Source organism: Urtica dioica, chromosome 12 (genome assembly GCF_054948205.1).
Source record: "Urtica dioica subsp. dioica isolate 48M chromosome 12, U.dioica_male_clone48M_v1_H2, whole genome shotgun sequence".
NCBI lineage: Eukaryota > Viridiplantae > Streptophyta > Magnoliopsida > Rosales > Urticaceae > Urtica > Urtica dioica.
In genome coordinates, this window is record NC_142767.1 from 21,823,474 (window position 1) to 21,846,355 (window position 22,882).

Sequence of the window (22,882 nt, forward strand, 5' to 3'; positions counted from 1 at the left end):
AACTGATGGCATCAAATTAAATTTGAAATCAGGAACTAAAAGGATATCTTTGATCACTAGGCTCTCATTGACACATATGTCACCACTAAAAAACACAGGTATCACCGTATGATTAGGTAAGATCACACTAGAATGTTGTAAAGCCTTCAGGTTCTTGAACAAGGATTTATGAGCACGTATATGCCGAGTGGCTCCTGAGTCTAAAATCCAGATGTTTCTAGAATTAGAAGTACAACCCGAGGCGTTGTTAAAACAACAAGAACCTGCATGAAAGGATGTCATGTTGATATCATGATGACCTTCAGAGGTGATTGGAGCCGTGAGTTAAGTTGAAAGCATGTTGATGATCTGGTGAATCTGATCATTGGTCAGGCTAGTTGTAGCTGCAATGCCTGATTCTGATTTGCCTTCTTGATGGTTGACCAATCCTTCAGCCATGTTTGCCTGATTCTTTGACTTTGGTTTATAACCAACCGGAAAACCATGAAGCTTGTAACACTTGTCGATAGTATGTCCAGGTATTTTGCAATGAGTGCATATTGGCATGTCCTTCTTGTTGGATTTCCTTTGGTCATTCACAGCCATCGCCATGGGATTGGACTGATCTTGGCCACCAATTGTATCCAGGCTAACAGATCTGTGCTTCTCATCTTGGCGCACCATGGAGAAGACCTTGTTGATAGGTGGAAGATGATCCATGAGGAGGATCTGGCCGCGCACAGTGTTGAAGGAATCATTGAGTCCCATGAGAAACTTCATGACGTACTCACTTAGCATAAAGTTGAGTAGTTCTTTTGATCCTCCACAAGAACAAGTGCAGATAGGCTTGTAGTTGCTCAATTCTTCCCATATAATCTTGAGCTTGGTGTAGTACATGCCCACACTCATCTGATCTTGAACAAGGTTCATGATCTCGCGTCTGAGCTCGAAGATTCTTGGATCATTGCTTTGTTCATACCTTTCTTGTAGGTCTTTCCAGATCTCCACTGCAGAATCTCCAAAAGCTACGCTTGGAGCTATCTCCTCAGTGCACGAGTTCAAGATCCAAGCGATGACGATATTGTTGTTCCTTGTCCAGGAAACCACGCGATTAGGATTGGAATCGTCAGGTTTTGGGATTGAGCCATCAATGAACCCTAATTTGTTCTTGATCTGCAACGCCATCTTCATCGATCTGCTCCACGAGTGGTAATTTTCTCCATTCATCTGCTGCGTCATCAAGATCATTCCTGGTGAGTCTGTGTGATGCAAGAAAAAAGGATCAACCACATCGTCAATTGGAGCCTTTTGCGACCTAATTCCAGTCGCGGACATATCTCCAGTCAATGCTTCTTCGGACGACATGTTGAGTATGCCGATTCAGGAAATCGAGAAATGAGAGAAAAAGGAAACTTCAATGGAGATTCGATTAGAAGCGATTTGCAGAAATTCGCTCTGATACCATTTCATGATCGAGATCTCAGAGAGAAGAAAGAAGAGATGAAACAAAGGAATCTCGGAAAAGAAGAAAAATGTTTCATTCATTTGAAAAGAGGGGAAGATTACAATATATAACTTCCCAGATTACAATAAAAGGAAAAGACAGAAAACACCCTTATTAAACTTATTTAATGAAGGGCAGAAAAGTAAGACAACATTAAACAAAGAAAGTTATTTAACGAAGTTAACGTACACATGAAGCAACCAAACCAAAAACTGAGAAAACCGTCTAAACTAAACCAATTCTCAATACGGTCCAAGCCAACTCAAACGAAGATCATTATAATCATTATAGTATGATATATGAATGTTTCCATTTGCAGGAATAGGCGTGTCATACATCTTGTTGTACGATATAGGGGCAAGGATTAAATATCATTCCCAGACGAAATGCCAAAAATACCATAGCCCGGGCCAGAAAGACAAGATGTATATATGTAATCATCTGATATTGTAGAACAATTGAAAAAAGTATAGTTCCGTATTTTATGATTTACATAATAAAATGGAAACATTGAGAATCCGCGGATTTTCAACAGTTGGCCGACAAGACAATTATTAGGCTCATAAACATCGATCTCTCTAGCCTTGTAGTTAATTTTCTGGACGAGGAATTTTACCCACTCTGGAAACTCGATAACCGTATGATTCTTAATTCCTTTAGCTCCGTTTGGAACTCGGAAAATAGGAGGGAAAGGAAAATGAAAATCCATTTTATTTTACCTAGGTTGTTTGGACTGAGGAAAATATGGTGGAAAAAAAATATGATGGAAAATGCAAGGAAAGTGTATAACTAAAATGAGGATTTCATTTTCCTTCGAAAATCAATGGAAAATGAGAATCTTTCCAAATTTGTCTATGAAGGGATCACATTTATGTGTCTCATCCAGAAAAGCTCAATAACAGAGAGTTTATTTGAAAAAAAATATTTAGAGGGGCTAATTAAAAAATTGATGGTAAAAATGAATTTTTTTTTTTTTAAAATGAGTCAAAATTGTAAATTTTTAGGGTAAAAAATGGGCAAAAAATATAAATAAAAAATATTTGAGGAGGGGGGGGGGGGCTAATTAAAAAAATTCATGGTAAAAATGAACTTATTTTTTTAAAATTGGTCAAAAGTGTAAATAATTTTTTTAGGGGGGGCTAATTAAAAAAAATTCATTGTAAAAAGGAATTTTTTTTAAAAAAAATGGGTCAAAAATGTAAATTTTTTAGGGTAAAAAATGTAAAACTTTTAAAAAATTGACAAAAAATGTAAATAAAAAAATTTGAGGGGGGGCTGGAGCCCACCTTGGACCTGATAGTTCCGTCCATGATCTCATCGTTACTTTCTCGTCAATTTTCTCTCATATTTTCCATGACTTCCAAACACAATTAAAATTTTGACTTATTCTATTATTTTCTCTCACATTTTCATTTTATCGGATCGGCGGTCCATTTTCACCGCATCTTGATCCTTTGCACTTGTTTTCACCGGCTCCAACTTGAACTATGAATAAGGCGAAGAACGCTGAGAGCTTGTAAGACCACAACATGAGTGTAAGTTAACTAGAACCGAGACACCAAATTTCTTGAAAAATATTAGAAAATGATTTATGAAACTAATCGGATCGGAATTTCCAATTTGATCAGCTGCTCCGATATTTCCTGTGGGGCCTTGGTTCTGGACTGACAATCACACAGTGAGATGACTTTGAATATTCAAAGTCAATATAATCAAATAAGTTGCAAAATCTCTAACACACACATGGACCACAACATCTCCGATGCATTATTTTTCCAAAAGGTGTTTATTGCTATTTTTGGACCACAACTTATTAATTTATACTTTCAGTGAAATTTCCATTTGAACTGTAATTTGACCACGTCAATGGAGTTAGCTTGATCGTTACTTTTCTTACTGGGGGAATTATTTATTATTATTGGTTCTTGATACCAAGTATTGAGCTTAATAACTACTGAAAAAATGGGCTCAAGGTCCACATTGAGAAGCAGTTTTGATTTAAAGTTTGCACTTAACTAGGTCTAGGAGTATCTAGGAGAGGGTTTACAAAAATTTATAAAAACCAAAAATTTATGTGATCAAAGTTAGTCCAAGTCAAATGAGAGACATGAAATGTTTTCCTATTCTAATCTCAATAGATATAACTAATTACCTCCAATTAATACACATACTCATCACATGTTTCTACCAACCAGAAAAAGAATCTACCACAATCCTCTTTTGCTCTCTCTTACCTGAAAAACACTAAAATCTATCAAATAACTTATTAACATGCGTTGATTCTTGTATTAAAGAGTCGTGATATATTAGGAAAGAACTTATCTAAATTGCAAGATGTTATTAATCTAGCTTTTTTTTAATATATGAAAATAAACAAAATAAGAGTATTCGGATAAAAATCTAATGGTTAATAATATGTGTCATGAATTTTTAATTAAAATTTTCGCGATAATTTTGGCAACTTGACTATTTGTGCCTTTTTTAACAGATGGATTTGAACCGAAAATTTTCAGTCGAGTTACCTGTTGACGCAATTGGAAAGCACCGCCTTGTATATAATTAGTAACTGGAAACCTTTCAGTCGCAATTTATGATAATTAGCAAGTAATTTTTTGGCACAATAAGCACGCAAAATAGTTTTTTAGTAGAGCTCAAAAGTCAATACATACAGAACCAAAGCGGATTGATAATTGCACAGCTTATTAATTTATACTTTCTGAGATATTTCCTCGTTATTTGTCTCAGTCCGGGTCTTTTGTTCCTTCACTTTTCGAAGTGAATAATACATTCAGATTTTATCTTTGGTCTCCATATATTTATTTAATTGGCCGAGTTGTTAGTCAGCATATATCTTATTTGGGGAAGAAAAAAAACACAGAAGGAAAGCTTAAGAATGAAAACACTGTTATGGCTGGTCGTGCTTTTTTGTCTACTATCGTCGCTCGCGACAACCTATGCTCGGTTTCCGTTTGAAACCCGTGCGCCGTTCCATGGCCGACGTTGTCTGCCTTCTTCTTGCGGAAGCATCACCAAAATATCTCATCCTCTCCGACTCAAAAGCGACCCCAAACCCTGTGGCGATCCACGCTACGAGCTTTCTTGCGAGAATAACGTCTCAACTGTGCTGTACTTTGAAAGTACTAAACACTATGTGCAGGCAATAAATTACAACAATTATACGATCAGAATTGTGGACGCTAATTATCAGAAAGATAACAATTGTTCCTCGTTCCCTCAATACCCGTCTGAATATTGGACCAGCAACTTCAGCATCTGGCAGAATATTGATAATGAGACGCGTTTTGGATATATCACAACGCCTGTGGTGATTTTAAAATGCAAAAAAAGAGTGAATTCCTCTCTTTATAAAGAAATCGCTTCTTACTGCAACAAAGACCGTCGTTCCAGCAACTCCTACTATTATTTGGTTGATGCCGAATCAATGAGAGCTTCGGATATGGAGATGTCTTGCAGTACAGAGCAGAAGGCTCATGTACCACATGATTGGTTGATCAACAAGAATGCTTCGGATATTCGCAATCAGCTTGCACTTGGCTTTGAGCTTACCTGGGTTCCGAGTGGCTGCTACATCACAGACTCCAACGGCATTCGATGTTATTATTTTGGTAAGATGTTCTTGTTAAATTAATTCCCATTTCGTTTTGCACTATTCTCACTGACTTTTTAGTTAACGTCGTGTTGTTCATGCCTCTGATATAATGCAGATCGCCACTGGACAATTTTTGGTCCTGGTAATTACGTTTCCTCTAGATCTCATCGTAACGTATTTCCTCCCTCCAGTCATTTCTGTTCTTGCATCCTTAATGCCTTTTCCTATTGTTAGCAGTAAGAATTTAAGATGTAGATCATTAATTATTCCTTTTTTGGCTTTGCCAGTTTCAATAAAACGTCTCGCAGTTTCTTTTTTAAAAATTATAATACTTGTACGTTTGCCATTTTCCAACAATGCAGACTTTCTGGTCTTTATGGTAATCGTTATTAAATTCCTATGTGGAATTCAATTTGTGATCCCGCTTCTGATCTACAAATGGCGTCGACGACATCTCTCGACGTACAGCTCCATCGAAGAGTTCCTTGCAAGACACTACAACCTCGTGCCCATAAGATACTCCTACTCCGACATCAAGGATATGACTCTAAATTTCAAGACCAAACTCGGCCAGGGAGGCTACGGCTCGGTGTTTAAAGGAAAGCTCCGCAAAGACCGTCTTGTGGCCGTCAAGATTCTCAGCAAGTCAGCCAAAACCAACGGACAAGATTTCATCAGCGAAGTTGCTACGATCGGAAGGATTCATCATGTCAATGTCGTACGGCTTATCGGTTACTGCATACAGGGCTCAAACCACGCCCTAGTCTATGATTTCATGCCTAATGGCTCTCTTGACAAATTCATTTTCTCTAAACCTGAAAATGAAAGATCTTTGACTCGCACCGAGTTATTTAAGATCTCACTCGGAGTGGCTCGTGGTATCGAATATCTGCACCAAGGGTGTTACATGCAGATTTTGCATTTCGATATCAAACCTCACAACGTCCTTTTGGATGAGGATTTCACTCCCAAGGTTTCCGATTTTGGGTTGGCGAGATTATGCCCTTTTGAGAACAACTTTGTTTCTATGACGGCCGCGAGAGGAACATTAGGGTACATGGCTCCCGAGCTGTTTTACAAAAACATCGGTGGAGTGTCTTACAAAGCCGATGTCTATAGCTACGGCATGTTGTTGATGGAGATGGCGAGTCAGAGGAAGAATTTGAATGCCATTGCCGAGAATTCGAGTCAAATATACTATCCTTCTTGGGTGTATGAGCAATTGAGCAGAGGAAAGAACGCGGTGCCTATGGAGGATGATATATCTGAAGAGGATTCAGAGAGGATAAAGAAGATGATTACAGTGGCTTTATGGTGCATACAGCTCAATCCCACCGATCGGCCTTCAATGGGAAGAGTCATAGAAATGCTTGAATCTGAGGATGAAGATCTGCCATTTCCGCCGAAGCCTTCTTATTGTCCGCAACAAGAAAATTTTGTAGTACAAGATTCCGACACCTCATCATCAAGTGAAACCACTTCCACATTATCATAGATATTAATGTCATGTAATGTTTTTCTCCTTTTGCTGAAGATGGATAATGTATATGTATCTCTGCTATTTCCTTACTCCTTAAATTAGAAGATTTATTACTTTTTCATGTCTCTGTTTTCTTCTTCTTCTTCTTTCTACTTCTTTTAATTCAACATTAGGTGAGATGTTATAAGAGGTGGGCATTTGGAATTCCTTATGCAAGGGCCCGAAATGTTATGGTCTATAAGTACCGGAATTTTGGCGAAATCAAACTGGAAACTCTTTGTTCCCGCTAATTCCGGTACTGCTCCATAAATAATTATAAATAAAACTAAAATACACTCTAAAAATAAACCATGAGCATACCGGAATTCCATGTTTCATGAATAGTTCCAAAGCAGATTTCAATACCGATTCGGGGCCGAAAAATAACAATATTCCGATTTAAGGGGATTTTTAATAAACCTACTCCTCCGAACAATTGGCATTATTCTATTTATATTTATTGATACCAAACAACATAGTTTTATATAAGTGTAAAATTCTTTCAATTACATGTATTTATCTTCCATCTTATTCCATTCGTCCATTCAAGTTTTCTTTTCCCCCACTTTTTTATATATTTTTTCATTTCTCTTAAAAAAAAATATCACCACCCCTCTCAAACATCTCCCCTGGAATTTTTATTTTCTATAAAACCAAAACGTTTGGGAGTGTTACAATTCTATTAAAAAAAAGGTGTATTGTGCTAGGTGTACTAATATTTTACAAAACTTACAAAAAATATATATATTGCTTGGAGAAAAAGGCATTCAATATCTCATCAAGCTTGTTCTTGTCCCGACCACGGAGGGGTTTTTCTACAAATGGGACAAGAGGCATTTAATCTGAGCCAACCATCGATGCAATCCGAATGGAAGCAATGTTTATACTCGGGTATGGTTTTTAGTGTTTCCTTGGGCCGATACTCCGACAAACATATTGCGCTAACATTGTCTTCGGGCTTGGGAATCCGTCGGCTCTCTCCCAAAACTATCTTTGGATAAGACTCGAGTGTTGGGCCATCGAGGCCCAAAACAAGTGTCAGTGGTTGTGGGTCCACGGACGAGCTAAGGCCCACGGTTGACCTCCGTGGACTAGCAAGCGATTTGACTCGCCCGCAAACGAAACAAAGCATCCCTAAGAAGCACAACACCGTTGGTACTCCGACTCCCATCGCCACCGCATCTCGGGCGGATCGAGGGATTCCTGGGCCCACAATGAAAATTCTACAGTTTACTTTGAGTTTCCATAAACTTATAATTCTTGTACTATATAAATAACACTACTCATTATAATAGTATGCGAAAATATTTATTGATGAATTTGTTAAATTTGGAGCATATAAATTTAGAATTTTTTAAGCCATGAGCAAGTAAGTGAGACTTTATTACGTTAGGTTTAGTTATACTAGGAAAAAGTCAACCAAAAGAAAAGCCAATGATGAAACGATAAATTTATAACGTTAGTTTTGTTCAACGGTTCTATACTTTACATCAATAATTATAGGTCCTTAGTACTCTGTTGAACGAAAAGAACTAGCTATCTGTTCTTATCTTCTAAAGTGCTTCTGATAATCATATTTGATATAAATTAATCTAAAACAAAACCCTTCTGGTAATCGTTAACCTTTGGAGTAGAGTGAAAAAAATCTCAAATAAAAGCATTGACGTATTGCCCTTATTATTTTGTAATTCGCACTTACGTTAGTTCCAATTATTTATGATTTTTTGGAGATATAATTGCTCTTAATTAGTCAATTCCATTTTCAATTTTTAAATATGAAGTCGACGTGTATGATGACGCATTGGCGAAAAGCAAGAGCTATATTCACGAGTTTTAAATTATTGATATACTTGTAAACAAGCAAATTTTACATTAACATTGGATTTTATACAATCATATAATACCAAGTCAAATGAAGTTAGATGGGTCGCTCTTGTCTTTTGTTCCTTTAGTTTTCAAAGTGAATAATACATTCAGAGATTTTATCTTTGGTCTCGATATATTTATTTAATTGGCCGAGTTGTTAGTCGGCATATATCTTATTTGGGGAAAAAAACACAGAAGGAAAGCTTAAGAATGAAAACACTGTTATGGCTGGTCGTGCTTTTTTTGTCTACTATCGTGCTCGGTTTCCGTTTCACGATACGAGCTTTCTTGCGAGAATAACGTCTCAACTGTACTGTACTTTGGAAGTATAAGACATTATGTGCGGGCCATAAATTACAACAACTACACGATCCGAATAGTGGACGCTGATTATCAGAAAGATAACTGTTCCTCTTTCCCTCGATACCCGTCTGAATATTGGACCAGCAACTTCAGTATCCGTCAGCATATTAATAATCGCTCGCTTTCTAGATATATCTATATCACAACGCCTGTGGTGATTTTAAAATGCAAAAAAAGAGTGAATTCCTGTCTTTATGAAGAAATCGCTTCTTATTGCGAATACAGTCATTCTAGTGACTTTTATTATTACTTGGTTGATGCCAAATCAATGAGAGCTTCGGATATGGAGATGTCTTGCAGTACAGAGCAGAAGGCTCTGATATCATCTGATTGGTTGATCAACAAGAATGCTTCGGTTGATATTCGCAATCAGCTTGCACTTGGCTTTGAGCTTACCTGGGTTCCAGAAGGCTGCTACATCACAGACTCCAACGGCATTCGATGTGATAATGGTTAGATATTCTTGGTTATTTTAAATCCATGTCGTTATGCACCACTTACATCCAACACACATTTTATTCTAACTAACCTTTTAGTTAATGTCGTGATGTTCATGCCTCTTATATAATGCAGATCTCTTCAAGACAATTTTGTCTGGAATTGGTAAGTACTTGTGTTGGAGTATTATGGACAATGTTGAGATTTAATTGTCTATTAAACAGCTGACTTTAGGCAAAGGTTTGAGTGAGGTCCACTCAACGGAATTTGATAAGAATTAATGACATTTTTAGTCCCTCAACTATGTCGCCTTTAACAGCTAGCTCCCTGAGCAAAAAAAACTGCTTTTTCACTCCTTCGTGATAGTATCAAATTCATCTTTAGTTCTTCTGTTACTTTTTTCGTTAAAATAGACGGAATTTGAAGTGCACTTCTATTTAATTCAATTTATTTATTGAATTATTTAAAAGAAGAAAATAATTTAACTAAACAAATCTCTCTCTCTCTCTCTCTGCACTGTCATGGCGTTGATAATGGACGAGCAAGCGAAACTCGAAGAGAACGACGGCGTTCTATCTCCTCCCCCGAACTTCTCGATGGTCGAAGACGGGATTTACAGATCCAGTTTTCCTCAGCCGGCCAATTTTCCCTTTCTGGAAACCTAAATCTCCAAGGAATTGTGTACGTAAGCGATATAATATGTATGTATATATATATCTATACACACATAGCACGCATTAATTGCTGTTTCGTTCGATATCGTTTGGTTTTTGGTGAGCTATTGTAATGGTTTTTATTATTAGGAATTCGATGAATTTTTAATAATTTAATGTTTGATTGCTATTTTTTTTTTTGTGGTCTTCTTTCTTCAGTTGAATTTTCTTCAAACGAAACAGATTGCTCTAATCTCTCTGAGAATTTGACTAATTCAATTTACAACGATTGGCGTGTTTGACTTGAATTGTGTTTTCTTTTTTGGAACGAACAGATATATGTGCCCTGAGCCATATCCAGAGGAGAACATGAAGTTTCTTGTGGCCAACAATATCAAGCTGCATCAATTCGGAATCGTGGGCAATGATACACAGTTTTCCCATTTTGCCCTTCCCGAACGACAACCTCTGCAAGGAAAGAAAAAATGCAGAGAAAAAATGAAGAAGAAAGGAGAGAGAGAATGATAAAAATATTAAATTATTTAATGATAATTAATATATCTGATCACGTGGTCAAATTCCGTCTATTTTAACGAAAAAAGTAACAGAAGGACTAAAGATGAATTTGATACTATCACGAAGGAGTGAAAAAACAGTTTTTTTTGTTCAGGGAGCAACCTGTTAAATGCGACATAGTTGAGGGACCAAAAATGTCATTAATTCATTTGATAATTCTTTCGTATTATTCTTCCTTGCGGAATGGGGTATAATATCGATTATAATTTTGCCAAAATCGGAGCTAGAATGAATGAGAAATTGATGTTTGAAGTATGCTTTATGACACACTGAGAAAGTGACGGACTGGACGAAGTGACTAAGTCATTCCAGCTCGACTGGGCGAGGTCGACTGGACGAAGTGACGAAGTCATCCCAGCTCGACTGGGCGAGGTCGACTGGACGAAATGACGAAGTCATTCCAGCTCGACTGGGCGAGGTCGACTGGACGAAGTGACGAAGTCATTCCAGCTCGACTGGCCTAGGTCGACTGGACGAAGTGACGAAGTCATTCCAGTTCGACTGGACGAGCTCGACCGGACGTAGTGACGAAGTGTACGTTTGAGACTTAAAGCCAACGGTTTGTATTCTTCAATTCAATGGTTTTTTGAGCTTTAAGTGCGCATTATGGCTGTGGAATAATGTCATTAAGGCTGAAAACGTTGGACTGTTCGCATGGCTTTGAATTCAAAACGGTGTGTTAAATGGTTGTAATAACCTGCGTTAAATGGTTGTAATAACCTGCGTTAAATGCCTTTAAGGCTGGACGGTTTGAACTTCAACCGACGTAGCCTTGGCCTTTATAAATAGAGGCTTGCTCATCTCATTCATGGACACAGTTTTTCCACTGCTTCTCTCTACTCCTTCTCTCTCCCAGAAATTGTTCTTTCTTTTGTAGTCGGTGCTCAGCTCTGTTACAGGTTTTGTTCGCCGGAGAAGTCCGTTTGGTGCAAACCTCTTCTCGCTTCCGCCGTTGTATCCTGGGAGGTAAATTGCTCGTCGTTTCCGGCACCCAAGGGGAGGGCAATATTACTTTAAGGAGACCGTCGAACGGTCCTCGGCCTTTGCTTTCCCATCTTGTTTATTTTTCCTCGCTCATAATATTGTTGTGTTGTAATTTTTATTTTCTTTATTCTAAGTTGTCGGTTTTATTTTTCCAGAAAAAAATAAATATTTTGAAGTAATATTTCTAACAACTTGTTCTCTAATTATAGCCGATTTTTCCTTTAGTAATAAAATTAAACATGCTCTTCTAAGCATTCACCAGTGTTTATTTACCAAGCTTCATTTGTATTCTTACAGGTGTCTCTGTCTTTTTCTTCATCACCAGTAAGATTTTGAAGATTGTATATCATTAATTATTTCTTGTGTCATCAAATGCTCTAGAATTGGCTTAATATATTGTCAAATAATACTTCTACCTTTTTTTTTTTTTTTTTATGTTTTTCAATAATGCAGTAGCATCTGTTATTAAATTCATATTCGGAACTCCATTTGTGGTCGCGTTTCTTGTCTACAAATGGCGTCGGAGACATCAATCGACGTACAACTCCATCGAAGAGTTCCTCGGAAGCCACAACAACCTCGTGCCCATAAGATACTCCTACTCCGATATCAAGAAGATGACTCAGAATTTCAAGACCAAACTCGGCCAAGGAGGCTATGGCTCTGTATTCAAAGGAAAGCTCCGTAGCAATCGTCTTGTGGCCATCAAGATTCTCAGCAAGTCGGCCAAAACCAATGGACAAGATTTCATTAACGAGGTTGCAACGATCGGAAGGATTCATCATGTCAACGTCGTTCGTCTCATTGGTTACTGCATAGAGGGTTCAAACCACGCCTTAGTCTACGATTTCATGCCTAACGGCTCTCTTGACAGTTACATTTTTCACAAACCCGGAAATCATAGCTCTTTGACTTGCACCCAGCTATCTGATATCTCGCTCGGAGTGGCTCATGGTATCGAATATCTACACCAAGGATGTTGCATGCAAATCTTGCATTTCAATATAAAACCACATAACATCCTTCTCGACGAGGATTTCACCCCGAAGGTTTCAGATTTTGGGTTGGCGAGATTGTGTCCTTTGGAGGACACCTTTGTTTCTTTGACCGCCGCTAGAGGAACATTAGGGTACATCGCTCCCGAGATTTTTTACAAAAACATCGGTGGAGTGTCTTACAAAGCCGATGTGTACAGCTTCAGTATATTGTTGATGGAAATGGCGAGTCAGAGGAGGAATTTGAATGCTATTAACGAGAATTCGAGCCAAATATACTATCCTTCTTGGGTGTATGAGCAATTGAGCAGAGGAAAGAATGCGGTGCCTGAGGAGGATGATATATCTGAAGAGGATTCAGAGAGGATAAAGAAGATGATTACAGTGGCTTTATGGTGCATACAGCTCAATCCTACCGATCGGCCTTCGATGGGAAGAGTCATAGAAATGCTTGAATCTGAGGATGAAGATCTGCCATTTCCACCGAAGCCTTCTTATTGTCCGCAGCAAGATGATTTTCTAGTTCAAGATTCCGACGGTTCATCATCATTAAACTGAAACCACTTCCGTATAATCATGCATATTAATGTCATGTAATGTTTTTCTTATTATGCTGAATATAAATTAAATCGGTGTTTTGTGTCTCTGTTTTTCATTCTCTTCTTCTCATCTTCCTAATGTTAGTCATTTTTCTGTTATATACTTGTGTAAGTAGTCTTTATTAAGAAACCAGCCAGTAATATTTTAATTTTTTTTACCCAGTTTCTACCATTTTGCAATGCAGCTCTATTTGAATTCATTCTCCCGCCTTCATTGAAAACTCCTAGAAATTAGGAAGCCTCAAATAAGGTGAAATTATTAAAGAGACACTAATAGCTAACTCCACTTATTTGTTCAAAGATTACTTGCTCAAACAAAACTTCTTTTTTTTTTTTTTTTTTTTTTAATTCTGCTTAACTCTAATTCAACAATTCGATTCACAACTAGAAGATATAATATAAGGCCTCGCACAAGGTCTGTGTTTGCACAACCACCCATGAAGAGTCAACTATACACCTAATGGAAAAATTTACTTATTAGATTTGATGATTAGAAAATCACTGGTACCTTACAAATAATTGAAAAAGAAACCAAGTATTTTCGGTTATGGCTTCTAATTCTAAATGCATGATTTGCCTTTTAGGCTTGCTGTCAACAGTAGTTTTGTTGAACCGGCAGCGATGAAAGGGTTGGGTGGCGTGCTCAACAAGGCATCTCCTCCTTGGAGCATATGAACCACCATTTTCATGGAAGGACGGTTTTCCGGGTCCCACTGAATGCACCACAGCACCGCGATCGCAAATCTCTTCGCAATCGCACAAACTTCCTCTTCCCCGATGCCGATGTGAAAATCGTCTCCTTCTAGAAGATTGTATATCATTCATGATAGTAAATCTGAGTCTTGTCGTTGTCGTCGCTGGTCCTCCTTCCTCCTACCATCTCAAGCAACACCATTCCGTAGCTGTAAATGTCCGATTTGTACGAAACATTCCCAAAGTTGCTCTGAACTTTGGAACAAAGCTTCGCGAGACAGAAATCAGAGATTTTCGCCGTGAAAGCGTTGGTCTAGAAGTACATTGTGAGGCTTGATGTCAAAAGTAAAGGATCTGTTGGTGAAGATACTCTACCCCTTTTGCGATTCCCAGAGAAATGTCTTGGACATTTTTCCAGCCGAGAAAACGTTCTGCGTCCGGAGATGTTATGAAATGCTGGAGCTGTTTAGCATTTTCACCACCACGAAAAAGGAATCTGAGATTTTCCTTGAACTGCTCTGTGGTAAGCTTAATATCGGCATATGAATATCTGCTTAGGGTTTTCATCTTTGTAGTCATTCAGAAATCTCTCCATTTTGAGTTGAATCTCTCTACCTTTTCTGACAAAGTTATAAGCCCGAAACGCTCCAAGTAAAACCGCTAAGAATAGCAGCACCGATCGCTGCACCAATAGCCACAAATTTCCTGCGTAGCGCTGTAACATATAAAAGACGACAGTCAATGCATTTTACCTTTTTCTCATAATATTTATAGTTTTTTCTTTTCTTTTCCTTTCCCAAGCACATAAAAAGAAAAACAAATATTTGTAATGAACAATAGGTATGCTCGTAATAAAAAAATAAAAAAAAATAAAAAATCAAAGGCAGAGTATTAGATTAGATTGTGGGAAAGTAGTCTTACCTTCGTATCTATTATGGATATAGCAGTGGGTCTGTACTTGGGTGGAAATATTGTCCTTCAGATAACAAATCTGTCTGTTGGCTTCACAATGACCACAGGTTGGCTTAAGCCAACTCAAACGAAGATTATTATCATCATTATAGGATGATATATAACAGAGAGTACTTTAGGCGTGCTATACACCCTTGTACAATTTAGGGGCAAGCATTAAATATTTGAATCCGATGAGAAGCGGCAAGAATTTGGTAGCCCGGGCCAACAAAACAAGATATAAAACTGGAATCCTCTGATGTTGTGCAACAAGTGAAAACAGTAAAGTTATCTATTTTACGATCTAAAATTTTCATTATATTGTAATATAATACTTTTACCTTTTTAATAATGCAGTAGCACTTTGTATCCTAAAATTCCTATGTGGAACTCCAATTGTGATCGCGCTTGTGGTCTACAAATGGCGCCGGCGACAACAACCTCGTGCCCATAAGATACTCCTACTCCGACATCAAGAAGATGACTCAAAATTTCAAGACCGGACTTGGCCAGGGAGGCTATGGCTCAGTATTCAAAGGAAAGCTCCGCAGCCACCGTCTCGTAGCTGTCAAGATTCTCAGCAAGTCATCCAAAACCAACGGACAAGATTTTATCAACGAAGTTGCCACGATCGGAAGGATTCATCACGTCAATGTCGTACGCCTCATCGGTTATCGCATCGAAGGCTCAAACCACGCTTTAGTCTGCGACTTCATGCCTAACGGCTCTCTAGATAGCTATATTTTCTCTAAACCCGGAAATGAAAGATCTTTGACTCGCACGGAGTTATATAAGATCTCGCTGGGAGTGGCTCGCGGTATCGAATATCTACACCGAGGGTGTTGCATGCAGATCTTGCATTTCGATATCAAACCTCACAACATCCTTCTCGACGAGGATTTCACTCCAAAGGTTTCTGATTTCAGGTTGGCAAGATTGTGCCCTTTGGAGAACAACTTTGTGTCTATGACGGCCGCGAGAGGAACATTAGGGTACATAGCACCCGAACTGTTTTACAAAAACATTGGTGGAGTGTCTTACAAAGCCGATGTATACAGTTTCGGTATGCTGTTGATGGAGATGGCGAGTCGGAGGAAGAATTTGAATGCGAGTGCTGAGAATTCAAGCCAAATTGGAAGATGGATATTGTATAATATCTCTCTTTCTTTTTTCATAAATTGGAAGATGAATTGGTGTTTTGTGTCTCTGTTTTTGTTCTCTTCCTCTCATCTTCTTAATAATATTTAATTTTGTGTGAGATTTGTGTAAGTGGTTTTGAAAAAACCAGCCAGTAAATGATCTGGTCAACAACTGCTCCTCCCGTTTAGAGAGAAATGAAGTCAAGAAGACAAGTATTCAATATTTGAATCCGATGAAACGGCAAAAAATTGGTAGCCCGGCCAGCACAAGATATACAACGGTAATTAAAAACACCATTCTCTGATGTGGTGGAACATTTGAAAAAAACTTGAGCTGTCTACTTTATGATTTACATAATAAAATGGCGAGTTTGAGAATCCGTGGATTTTCAAAACTTGGCTCACTAGACAATTATTGGGGTCGTAAACATCGATCTGTCTAGACTTGTAATTAATTTTGGTTGCAAAGAATTTTACCGACTCTGGAAACATATGATAACCGTATGATCGGCGGACCATTTTCACCGCATCTTGATTCTTTGCATTTGTTTTCACCAAGAACCGTGAACGAACAAGAAGCCATAAAGAAGACAAATCGATTCTACTGCATCTCTAGTCAAGAGATCTTGGAACCATTCAATTGGCACGGAATTTCCGATGATACCGAGAATGCAAGAACCTTCTCGCGGAGCTGGGAATGCTCTGTCCAATGTCCAGACTTTTTTTTTCCCCTGAAAATACATTTTATATAAAAACAATGTGAAAAGTAATAATGGCGATTATGAGGTTAGATAAATAATTAAAGCAGGACATACTTGATGGGATACATTTGCTTGCATTCATTTGAGAAATAAGACTATCAAAAGTCATGGAGCCCTTATTCTCTAACTAGATTGCTGTTAGTGTGACGCTGAATTGTCATCCTAAGAGCCATTATGTCCTCTTCTTCTTCCACCTGATTAAATTGCTCTACAAGCTCCAGGTTGCATCGAGATCTGTGGAAAACAAGAAACTTCGACCGTTGAGACAAAAAGTTCAGAAGAGATCTTTTGGTTCATGTCGAGGTATAGATTGTCAATTCCGTTTCCGTGTTGCCCATCACTTGAATTGACGATTCAGAGAGGAAATCGTTCCGAATGAACACCGGTGTTCCCGTTCTCCAGAGGCTGATAATATTTTCTCAGGCCGCCGAGGAAACAAAAAAAAAAAAAGACAAGTTTTCCAGTATATATTAGTTGACTAAAATCTGAAAAAATAAGAAACGACAACTCAACGAAAAATAAATATAAAAGCAAACGACAATTTAAAACAACATTTAATGCAAAAAACGACAAACGACAAGTTACAAACGACATCAAAATCAAAGGAAAAACGATATTACGATAAACATCAAAGGAAAAGAAAAACGACATCGAAGGCAAACGACAAATGGAAATCGCATAAGCGACAAACGACAAGACAAAAAACGACGACGACAAAAAATAACTTCAACAGCAAAGAAAAACGACATCATATATAAACGACATCAAAGGAAAACGATTAAAGTGAAACGACATCATTGGCAAACAACAAAATAAAAAACGACAGTAAGGACAAACGACAAGATAAAAAAACAACACCAATGACAAACGACCTTAAAAACTTTTGAGAAGAAGAAAAAACTAATCAACGTTCGTAAAAAAAAAAAAAAAAAAAAAAATCAACGTTTAGATATTTATGATTTGATATTTTTAGTTGAATACATTAGGTTTTAATTAAAATAAAATATTAACAGCTATTATACGTTCCGAAGTTGTTCGTCTTCTTCATGTGGAAGCATTGTCAGCATAACCTATCTTCTGCGACTCAAAAGCAACCAAAAACATCATAGCGATCCAATGTACGAGCTTTCTTGCGAGAATATTGACCTATATTGTTTTACTCTGGTACCATTAGATTTAATGTCGAGGCAATAAATTACAATAATTACACGATCAAAATTTTTTATCGGTTACTTGAGCATCTGGCAGGACTATCGGCATTTGAAATCTCTCTCAACGACAAGTACTGTGATGGTATAAAACGCAAAAAAAAAATAAAAAAATAAAAAATATAAAAAAAAAAAAAAAAAAGTGAATTCCTATGGTTATACAGATCCTTATTGCAACAACCATCATTAATTCAATCCCATCATCCTTATGGTTTCTATGCCCAGTGGAAACATCATAGTTCTAAGGGAAAATAACACATTTATACCATGTGTTTTAGTCAAATGTCGAGTTTAACCCTCGGTTTTCAAAAATATCGAGTTCATACCCTCTGTTTAACTAAAATGACGAAATTATACCCCATGTTTAACTAAAATGATGAAATTATACCCTGAAATAGACAACAGTGTCACGAATATTTTTTTTATTGACTTTTCATTGACGTTGACTATAATATGTATATATAAACACCAATTATCTTTATTCATTCGCGCCATATATGTAATTTATTTAAAAACTAAAAAATAAACAACAGTCTCTTAATCGTGAAGAACACAGAAAGAGGCAAATGGGTAAACATCGATAGTTGATAGTCATCAAAATCGCATATTCGAACAGAGAATCTAGAATTTAGAGTTACAATTCGAACACAGAATGAAGTCATTTATTAGGAGGTATGAGTTTTATTATTTAATTTTAATTTAAGGCTATTTTTATTTCAAAATTGAGAATTTGGAAGTTAGGGCACTAATTTAGATTTGATTTGGTGTTTCTTATATAAGAGTTAATATCAATGAAAGGGAGATTTGTGACGCTGTTATTCATTTCAGGGTATAATTTCGTCATTTTAGTTAAACGGAGGGTATGAACTCGACATTTTTGAAAACCGAGGGTTAAACTCGATATTTCACTAAAACACAGGGTATAAATGTGATATTTTCCCTAGTTCTAAAGGCAACAAAAGGTTTGTGCTCGTTAACCTTTTGATGAACGCTTTAATCCATGGTATTTAGAAGAAAAAAAAATTTGTAGTTTGTGCTCGTTAACCTTTGGTTTCAATGAACGAGTGGTTATTCAGGTTGGTTTTTCTAAACGATTCAGATCGATATAAATAACATAACAGTAATGTTGACTTTTGAGAAATAGTTCGGACTTTGGAGCCCAAAAACATTTAGGGAAGCTAAAAGGAAATTCTTGGAACTCCAAGCTGAATAACCAAGCTAACTCTGTTTGAGTTAGTCAAGCTGTCCCATTGTTTCACAATATACAAGGATATTAAATTTCACAAAAACTAGATCAAACCATTACAGATCATTTGCACATAAAACAAACTAATTATTCTAATTCGGCTATGGCTTCTAATTCTAAATTCCTTATTCGCCTTTTAGGCTTGTTGTCAACGGTAGTTTTTGTTGAACCGGCGGCGATGAAAGGGTTCGGTGGTGTGCTCAACAAGGCATCTCCTCCTTGAAGCATATGAACCACAGTTTTCATGGAAGGACGGTTTGCCGGGTCCCACTGAATGCACCACAGCCCCACGATCGCCAATCTCTTAGGCTCTGTTTGGAACCCGGAAAATAGGAGGGAAAGGAAAATGGAAATCCATCCTATTTTACTTAGGTTGTTTGGATTGAGAAAAATATGGTAGAAAAAAAATATGATGGAAAATACGAGGGAAAGTATATAACTAAAATGATGATTTCATTTTCCTTCGAAAATCAAATGGAAAATGAGAATCTCTCCACATTTGTTTATGATGGGATCACATTTGTCTACGGTAAAAATGTAAAACTTTTTAAAAATGGGCAAAAAATATAAATAAAAAAATTTAAGGGGGCTAATTAAAAAATCATGGTAAAAATGAAAATTAAAAAAAATGGGTCAAAAGTGTAAATTTTTTAGGGTAAAAATGTAAAACTTTTTAAAAATGGGCAAAAAATGTAAATAAAAAAATTTAGGGGGACTAATTAAAAAAATCATGGTAAAAATGAAATTTTTTTAAAAAATGGTCAAAAGTATAAATTTTTTAGGGTAAAAATGTAAATTTTTTTAAAAATTGAGAAAAAATGTAAATAAAAAAATTTAGGGGGCTATAATTAAAAAAATTCATTGTAAAAATGAAATTTTAAAAAAAAATGAGTCAAAAGTGTAAATATTTTAGGGTAAAAAAAATGTAAATTTTTAAAAAATGGCCAAAAAATGTAAATAAGAAAAGTTTGAGGGGAGGGGACTAGAACCCACCCTGAACTTAAGTTAGCTTCGTCTCTAGTCTCATCGTTACTTTCCCGTCAATTTTCTCTCATATTTTCTATGACTTTCAAACACAATTAGAATTTCGACTTTTCCTATTATTTTCCCTGACATTTTCATTTTCTCTATTATTTTCACTTTCTCTCTTATTTTCTGGGTTCCAAACGGAGCCTTAGCGATCGCACAATCTTCTTCTTCCCCGATTCCGATATGAAAAGCGTCTCCTTCTTCTAGAAGATTGTAGATCCATTCCGGATAGTAAATCTGGGTCTTGTCGTTCTCGTCGCTGGTCCTTTTTCCTCCGACCATCTCGAGCAACACCATTCTGAAACTGTAAACGTCCGATTTGTACGAAACGTTCCCAAAGTTTCTCGAGAAAACCTCGGGAGCGATGTAGCCCATCGTCCCTCGAGCCGTGCTCATCGACACCAGACTCTGATCCTTGGAGCAAAGCTTTGCGAGACCGAAATCGGAGATTTTTGGAGTGAAGTTTTGGTCGAGAAGTACATTGTGAGGCTTGATGTCGAAGTGAAGGATTCGTTGGTCGCAACCTTGGTGGAGATACTCGACACCTTTTGCGATTCTCAATGAAATGTCTTGGAGTTTTCTCCAGCCGAGAAAGCGTTCGGCGTCCGGAGAAGATATGAAGTGTTGGAGCGAGCCGTTGGGCAAGAACTCGTACACGAGAGCTCTTCTAGATCCATCGGCACGATATCCGACCAAGCGAACCACGTTGACATGGTGGATTTGACCGATCGTATAAGAAATATTGATGTATGATGTATTTTTTTTCTTCTATTCCGAAGATTGATTTTTTTTTTCTTCTGTTTTTGTTCTCTTCCTCTCATCTTCTTAATAATATTTAATTTTGTGTGAGATTTGTGTAAGTGGTTTTTAAAAAACCAGCCAGTAAATGATCTGGTCAGCAACTGCTCCTCCCGTTTAGAGAGAAATGAAGTCAAGTATTCAATATTTGAATCCGATGAAACGGCAAAAATTTGGTAGCCCGGCCAGCACAAGATATACTACGGTAATTAAAAACACCATTCTCTGATTTTGTGGAACATTTGAAAACACTTGAGCTGTCTACTTTATGATTTACATAATAAAATGGCGAGTTTGAGAATCCGTGGATTTTCAAAAGTTGGCTCACTAGACAATTATTGGGGTCGTAAACATCGATCTGTCTAGACTTGTAATTAATTTTGGTTACAAAGAATTTTACCGACTCTGGAAACAATACCATAACCGTATGATTCCCGTTGCAAGACAGCTCGAACAAGAACCGTGAGTCCGAAGGAGAATCGGATCGGCGGACCATTTTCACAGCATCTTGATTCTTTGCATTTGTTTTCACCAAGAACCGTGAACGAACAAGAAGCCATAAAGAAGACAAACCGATTCCACTGCATCGACAAGAGATCTTGGAACCATTCAATTGGCACGGAATTTTCGATGATACCAAGAATGCAAGAAGCTTCTCGCGGAGCTGGAAATGCTCTGTCCAATGCTCATCACTTGCATTGACGATTCAGAGAGGAAATCATTCCGAAAGAACGCCGTATTCCCATTCTCCGGCGGCTGAGTTCGCCTAGCCACTCAAGGTTTTGCTTAGGGTTTTGATAATATTTTCGCAGGCCGCCGACGAAAATAAAAATGAAAGAGAAAAAAAAAAAAAGAAGTATAGCGTAAGTTTTCCAGTATATATAAGTTGACTAAAATCTAAAAAAGTAAATATAATAATTAAGAAACGACAACTCAACAAAAACCAAAAATAAACACACACATCAGAAGCAAACGACAAACGACAATTCAAAACGACATCAAATGCTAAGAAAAAACGACAAACGAAAAGCTTCAAAACGACATCAACAGCATAGAATAACGATATCAAGATAAACAAATGAGAAAATAAAAACGACATCAAAGGCAAACGACAAATGAAAATCGAATGAACGACAAACGACAAGTTAAAAACGACGACGACAATAAAACGAAATCAACAGCAAAGAAAAACGACATCAAAGGCAAACGACAAATGAAAATCGAATGAATGACAAACGACAAGATAAAAACGACGACGACAATAAAACGAAATCAACAGCAAAGAAAAACGACATTATAGATAAACGACATCAAAGGAAAACGATTAAAGTAAAACGACATCAATGGCAAACAACAAATTAAAAACGACAGTAACGACAAACGACAAGATAAATATTATTTGTTCCGATATTCTTTGCAGAGCATCAGAGAAAATTGTAAGCACAAGTCAATGGAGTAATATATACTTTACATAGACCTATAAGCTTGAGGCCTTGTTATAATTTGACCAAGTCAATGGGGTAAGCTTGGTCCCTCTTGTTTTGTCTTGTACTTATTCACCGACTTATTTTTCGAAGTGCATATTTTCTTCCAGATTTTATTTTAAGTTGTAGGAGGGTTCTCAAGATATCGTTAGTGATTGGTTGACTTATCTTATGTCATTTAGAATAAGAGGTGGGAGACTCGCTATAGAGTAGAGATCATGATTCAAGCTAGAGTTTTGTTCAAGTCTTCGCTATGTCATGTTATGTATGTGGTCGGAATCAACGTTCGTAAAAAAAAAATAATAATAAAATAAAAATAAAAATAAAACTAAAAAATAAAATAAAATCAACGTTTGGATATTTATGATTTGATATTTTTAGTTGAATACATTAGATTTTAATTAAAATAAAATATTAACAGCTATTATACCTTCCGAAGTTGTTCGTCTTCTTCATGTGGAAGCATTGTCAGCACTCATCTTCTGCG

The 22,882-nt window shown here is 37.0% G+C and overlaps 4 protein-coding genes and 1 pseudogene across 4 annotated transcripts; 3 read left to right on the plus strand and 2 right to left on the minus strand.

The window, feature by feature from the left end:
* Nucleotides 1–324: 324 nt before the first annotated feature.
* LOC149380360 (uncharacterized) lies at nucleotides 325–1,344 on the minus strand. The gene has a single exon (XM_089604145.1). It carries the CDS (start codon nucleotides 1,342–1,344, stop codon nucleotides 325–327), a length of 1,020 nt encoding a protein of 339 aa, XP_089460271.1.
* A 3,003-nt stretch (nucleotides 1,345–4,347) lies between these two features.
* On the plus strand, nucleotides 4,348–6,698 carry LOC149380361 (rust resistance kinase Lr10-like). The gene is made up of 3 exons (XM_089604147.1): nucleotides 4,348–5,109; nucleotides 5,209–5,235; nucleotides 5,456–6,698. Exons 1-3 carry the CDS (start codon nucleotides 4,377–4,379, stop codon nucleotides 6,586–6,588), a joined length of 1,893 nt encoding a protein of 630 aa, XP_089460273.1. The 5' UTR covers nucleotides 4,348–4,376; the 3' UTR covers nucleotides 6,589–6,698.
* A 2,054-nt stretch (nucleotides 6,699–8,752) lies between these two features.
* Nucleotides 8,753–13,428, plus strand: LOC149380362 (rust resistance kinase Lr10-like; the record flags this gene model as incomplete). The annotated part of the gene is made up of 4 exons (XM_089604148.1): nucleotides 8,753–9,296; nucleotides 9,415–9,444; nucleotides 9,915–9,980; nucleotides 11,949–13,428. Coding segments are annotated over 4 exons (1,737 nt in total), but the record flags the coding sequence as incomplete, so codon positions are not given.
* Nucleotides 13,429–15,210: 1,782 nt separating this feature from the next.
* On the plus strand, nucleotides 15,211–15,978 carry LOC149380363 (rust resistance kinase Lr10 pseudogene; annotated as a pseudogene).
* A 2,954-nt stretch (nucleotides 15,979–18,932) lies between these two features.
* On the minus strand, nucleotides 18,933–21,610 carry LOC149380364 (rust resistance kinase Lr10-like). The gene is made up of 4 exons (XM_089604149.1): nucleotides 21,549–21,610; nucleotides 21,330–21,492; nucleotides 20,264–20,881; nucleotides 18,933–19,393 (listed from the first exon to the last, which is right to left on the minus strand). The coding sequence occupies exons 1-4, from the start codon at nucleotides 21,608–21,610 to the stop codon at nucleotides 19,172–19,174; spliced, it is 1,065 nt and encodes a 354-aa protein (XP_089460275.1). The 3' UTR covers nucleotides 18,933–19,171.
* Between the last annotated feature and the right edge of the window lie 1,272 nt (nucleotides 21,611–22,882).

Coding starts and splice junctions, on each gene's coding strand:
- LOC149380360 (XM_089604145.1), bottom strand. CDS start 1,344: ATGTCGTCCGAAGAAGCATTGACTGGAGATATGTCCGCGACTGGAATT.
- LOC149380361 (XM_089604147.1), top strand. CDS start 4,377: ATGAAAACACTGTTATGGCTGGTCGTGCTTTTTTGTCTACTATCGTCG. Junction 5,110..5,208: donor CATTCGATGTTATTATTTTG/GTAAGATGTTCT, acceptor GATATAATGCAG/ATCGCCACTGGACAATTTTT. Junction 5,236..5,455: donor CTGGACAATTTTTGGTCCTG/GTAATTACGTTT, acceptor CCAACAATGCAG/ACTTTCTGGTCTTTATGGTA.
- LOC149380364 (XM_089604149.1), bottom strand. CDS start 21,610: ATGCAAGTGATGAGCATTGGACAGAGCATTTCCAGCTCCGCGAGAAGC. Junction 21,493..21,548: donor AGAAGCTTCTTGCATTCTTG/GTATCATCGAAA, acceptor TTGTCGATGCAG/TGGAATCGGTTTGTCTTCTT. Junction 19,394..20,263: donor AAGAAGAAGATTGTGCGATC/GCTAAGGCTCCG, acceptor TTCCAAACAGAG/CCTAAGAGATTGGCGATCGT.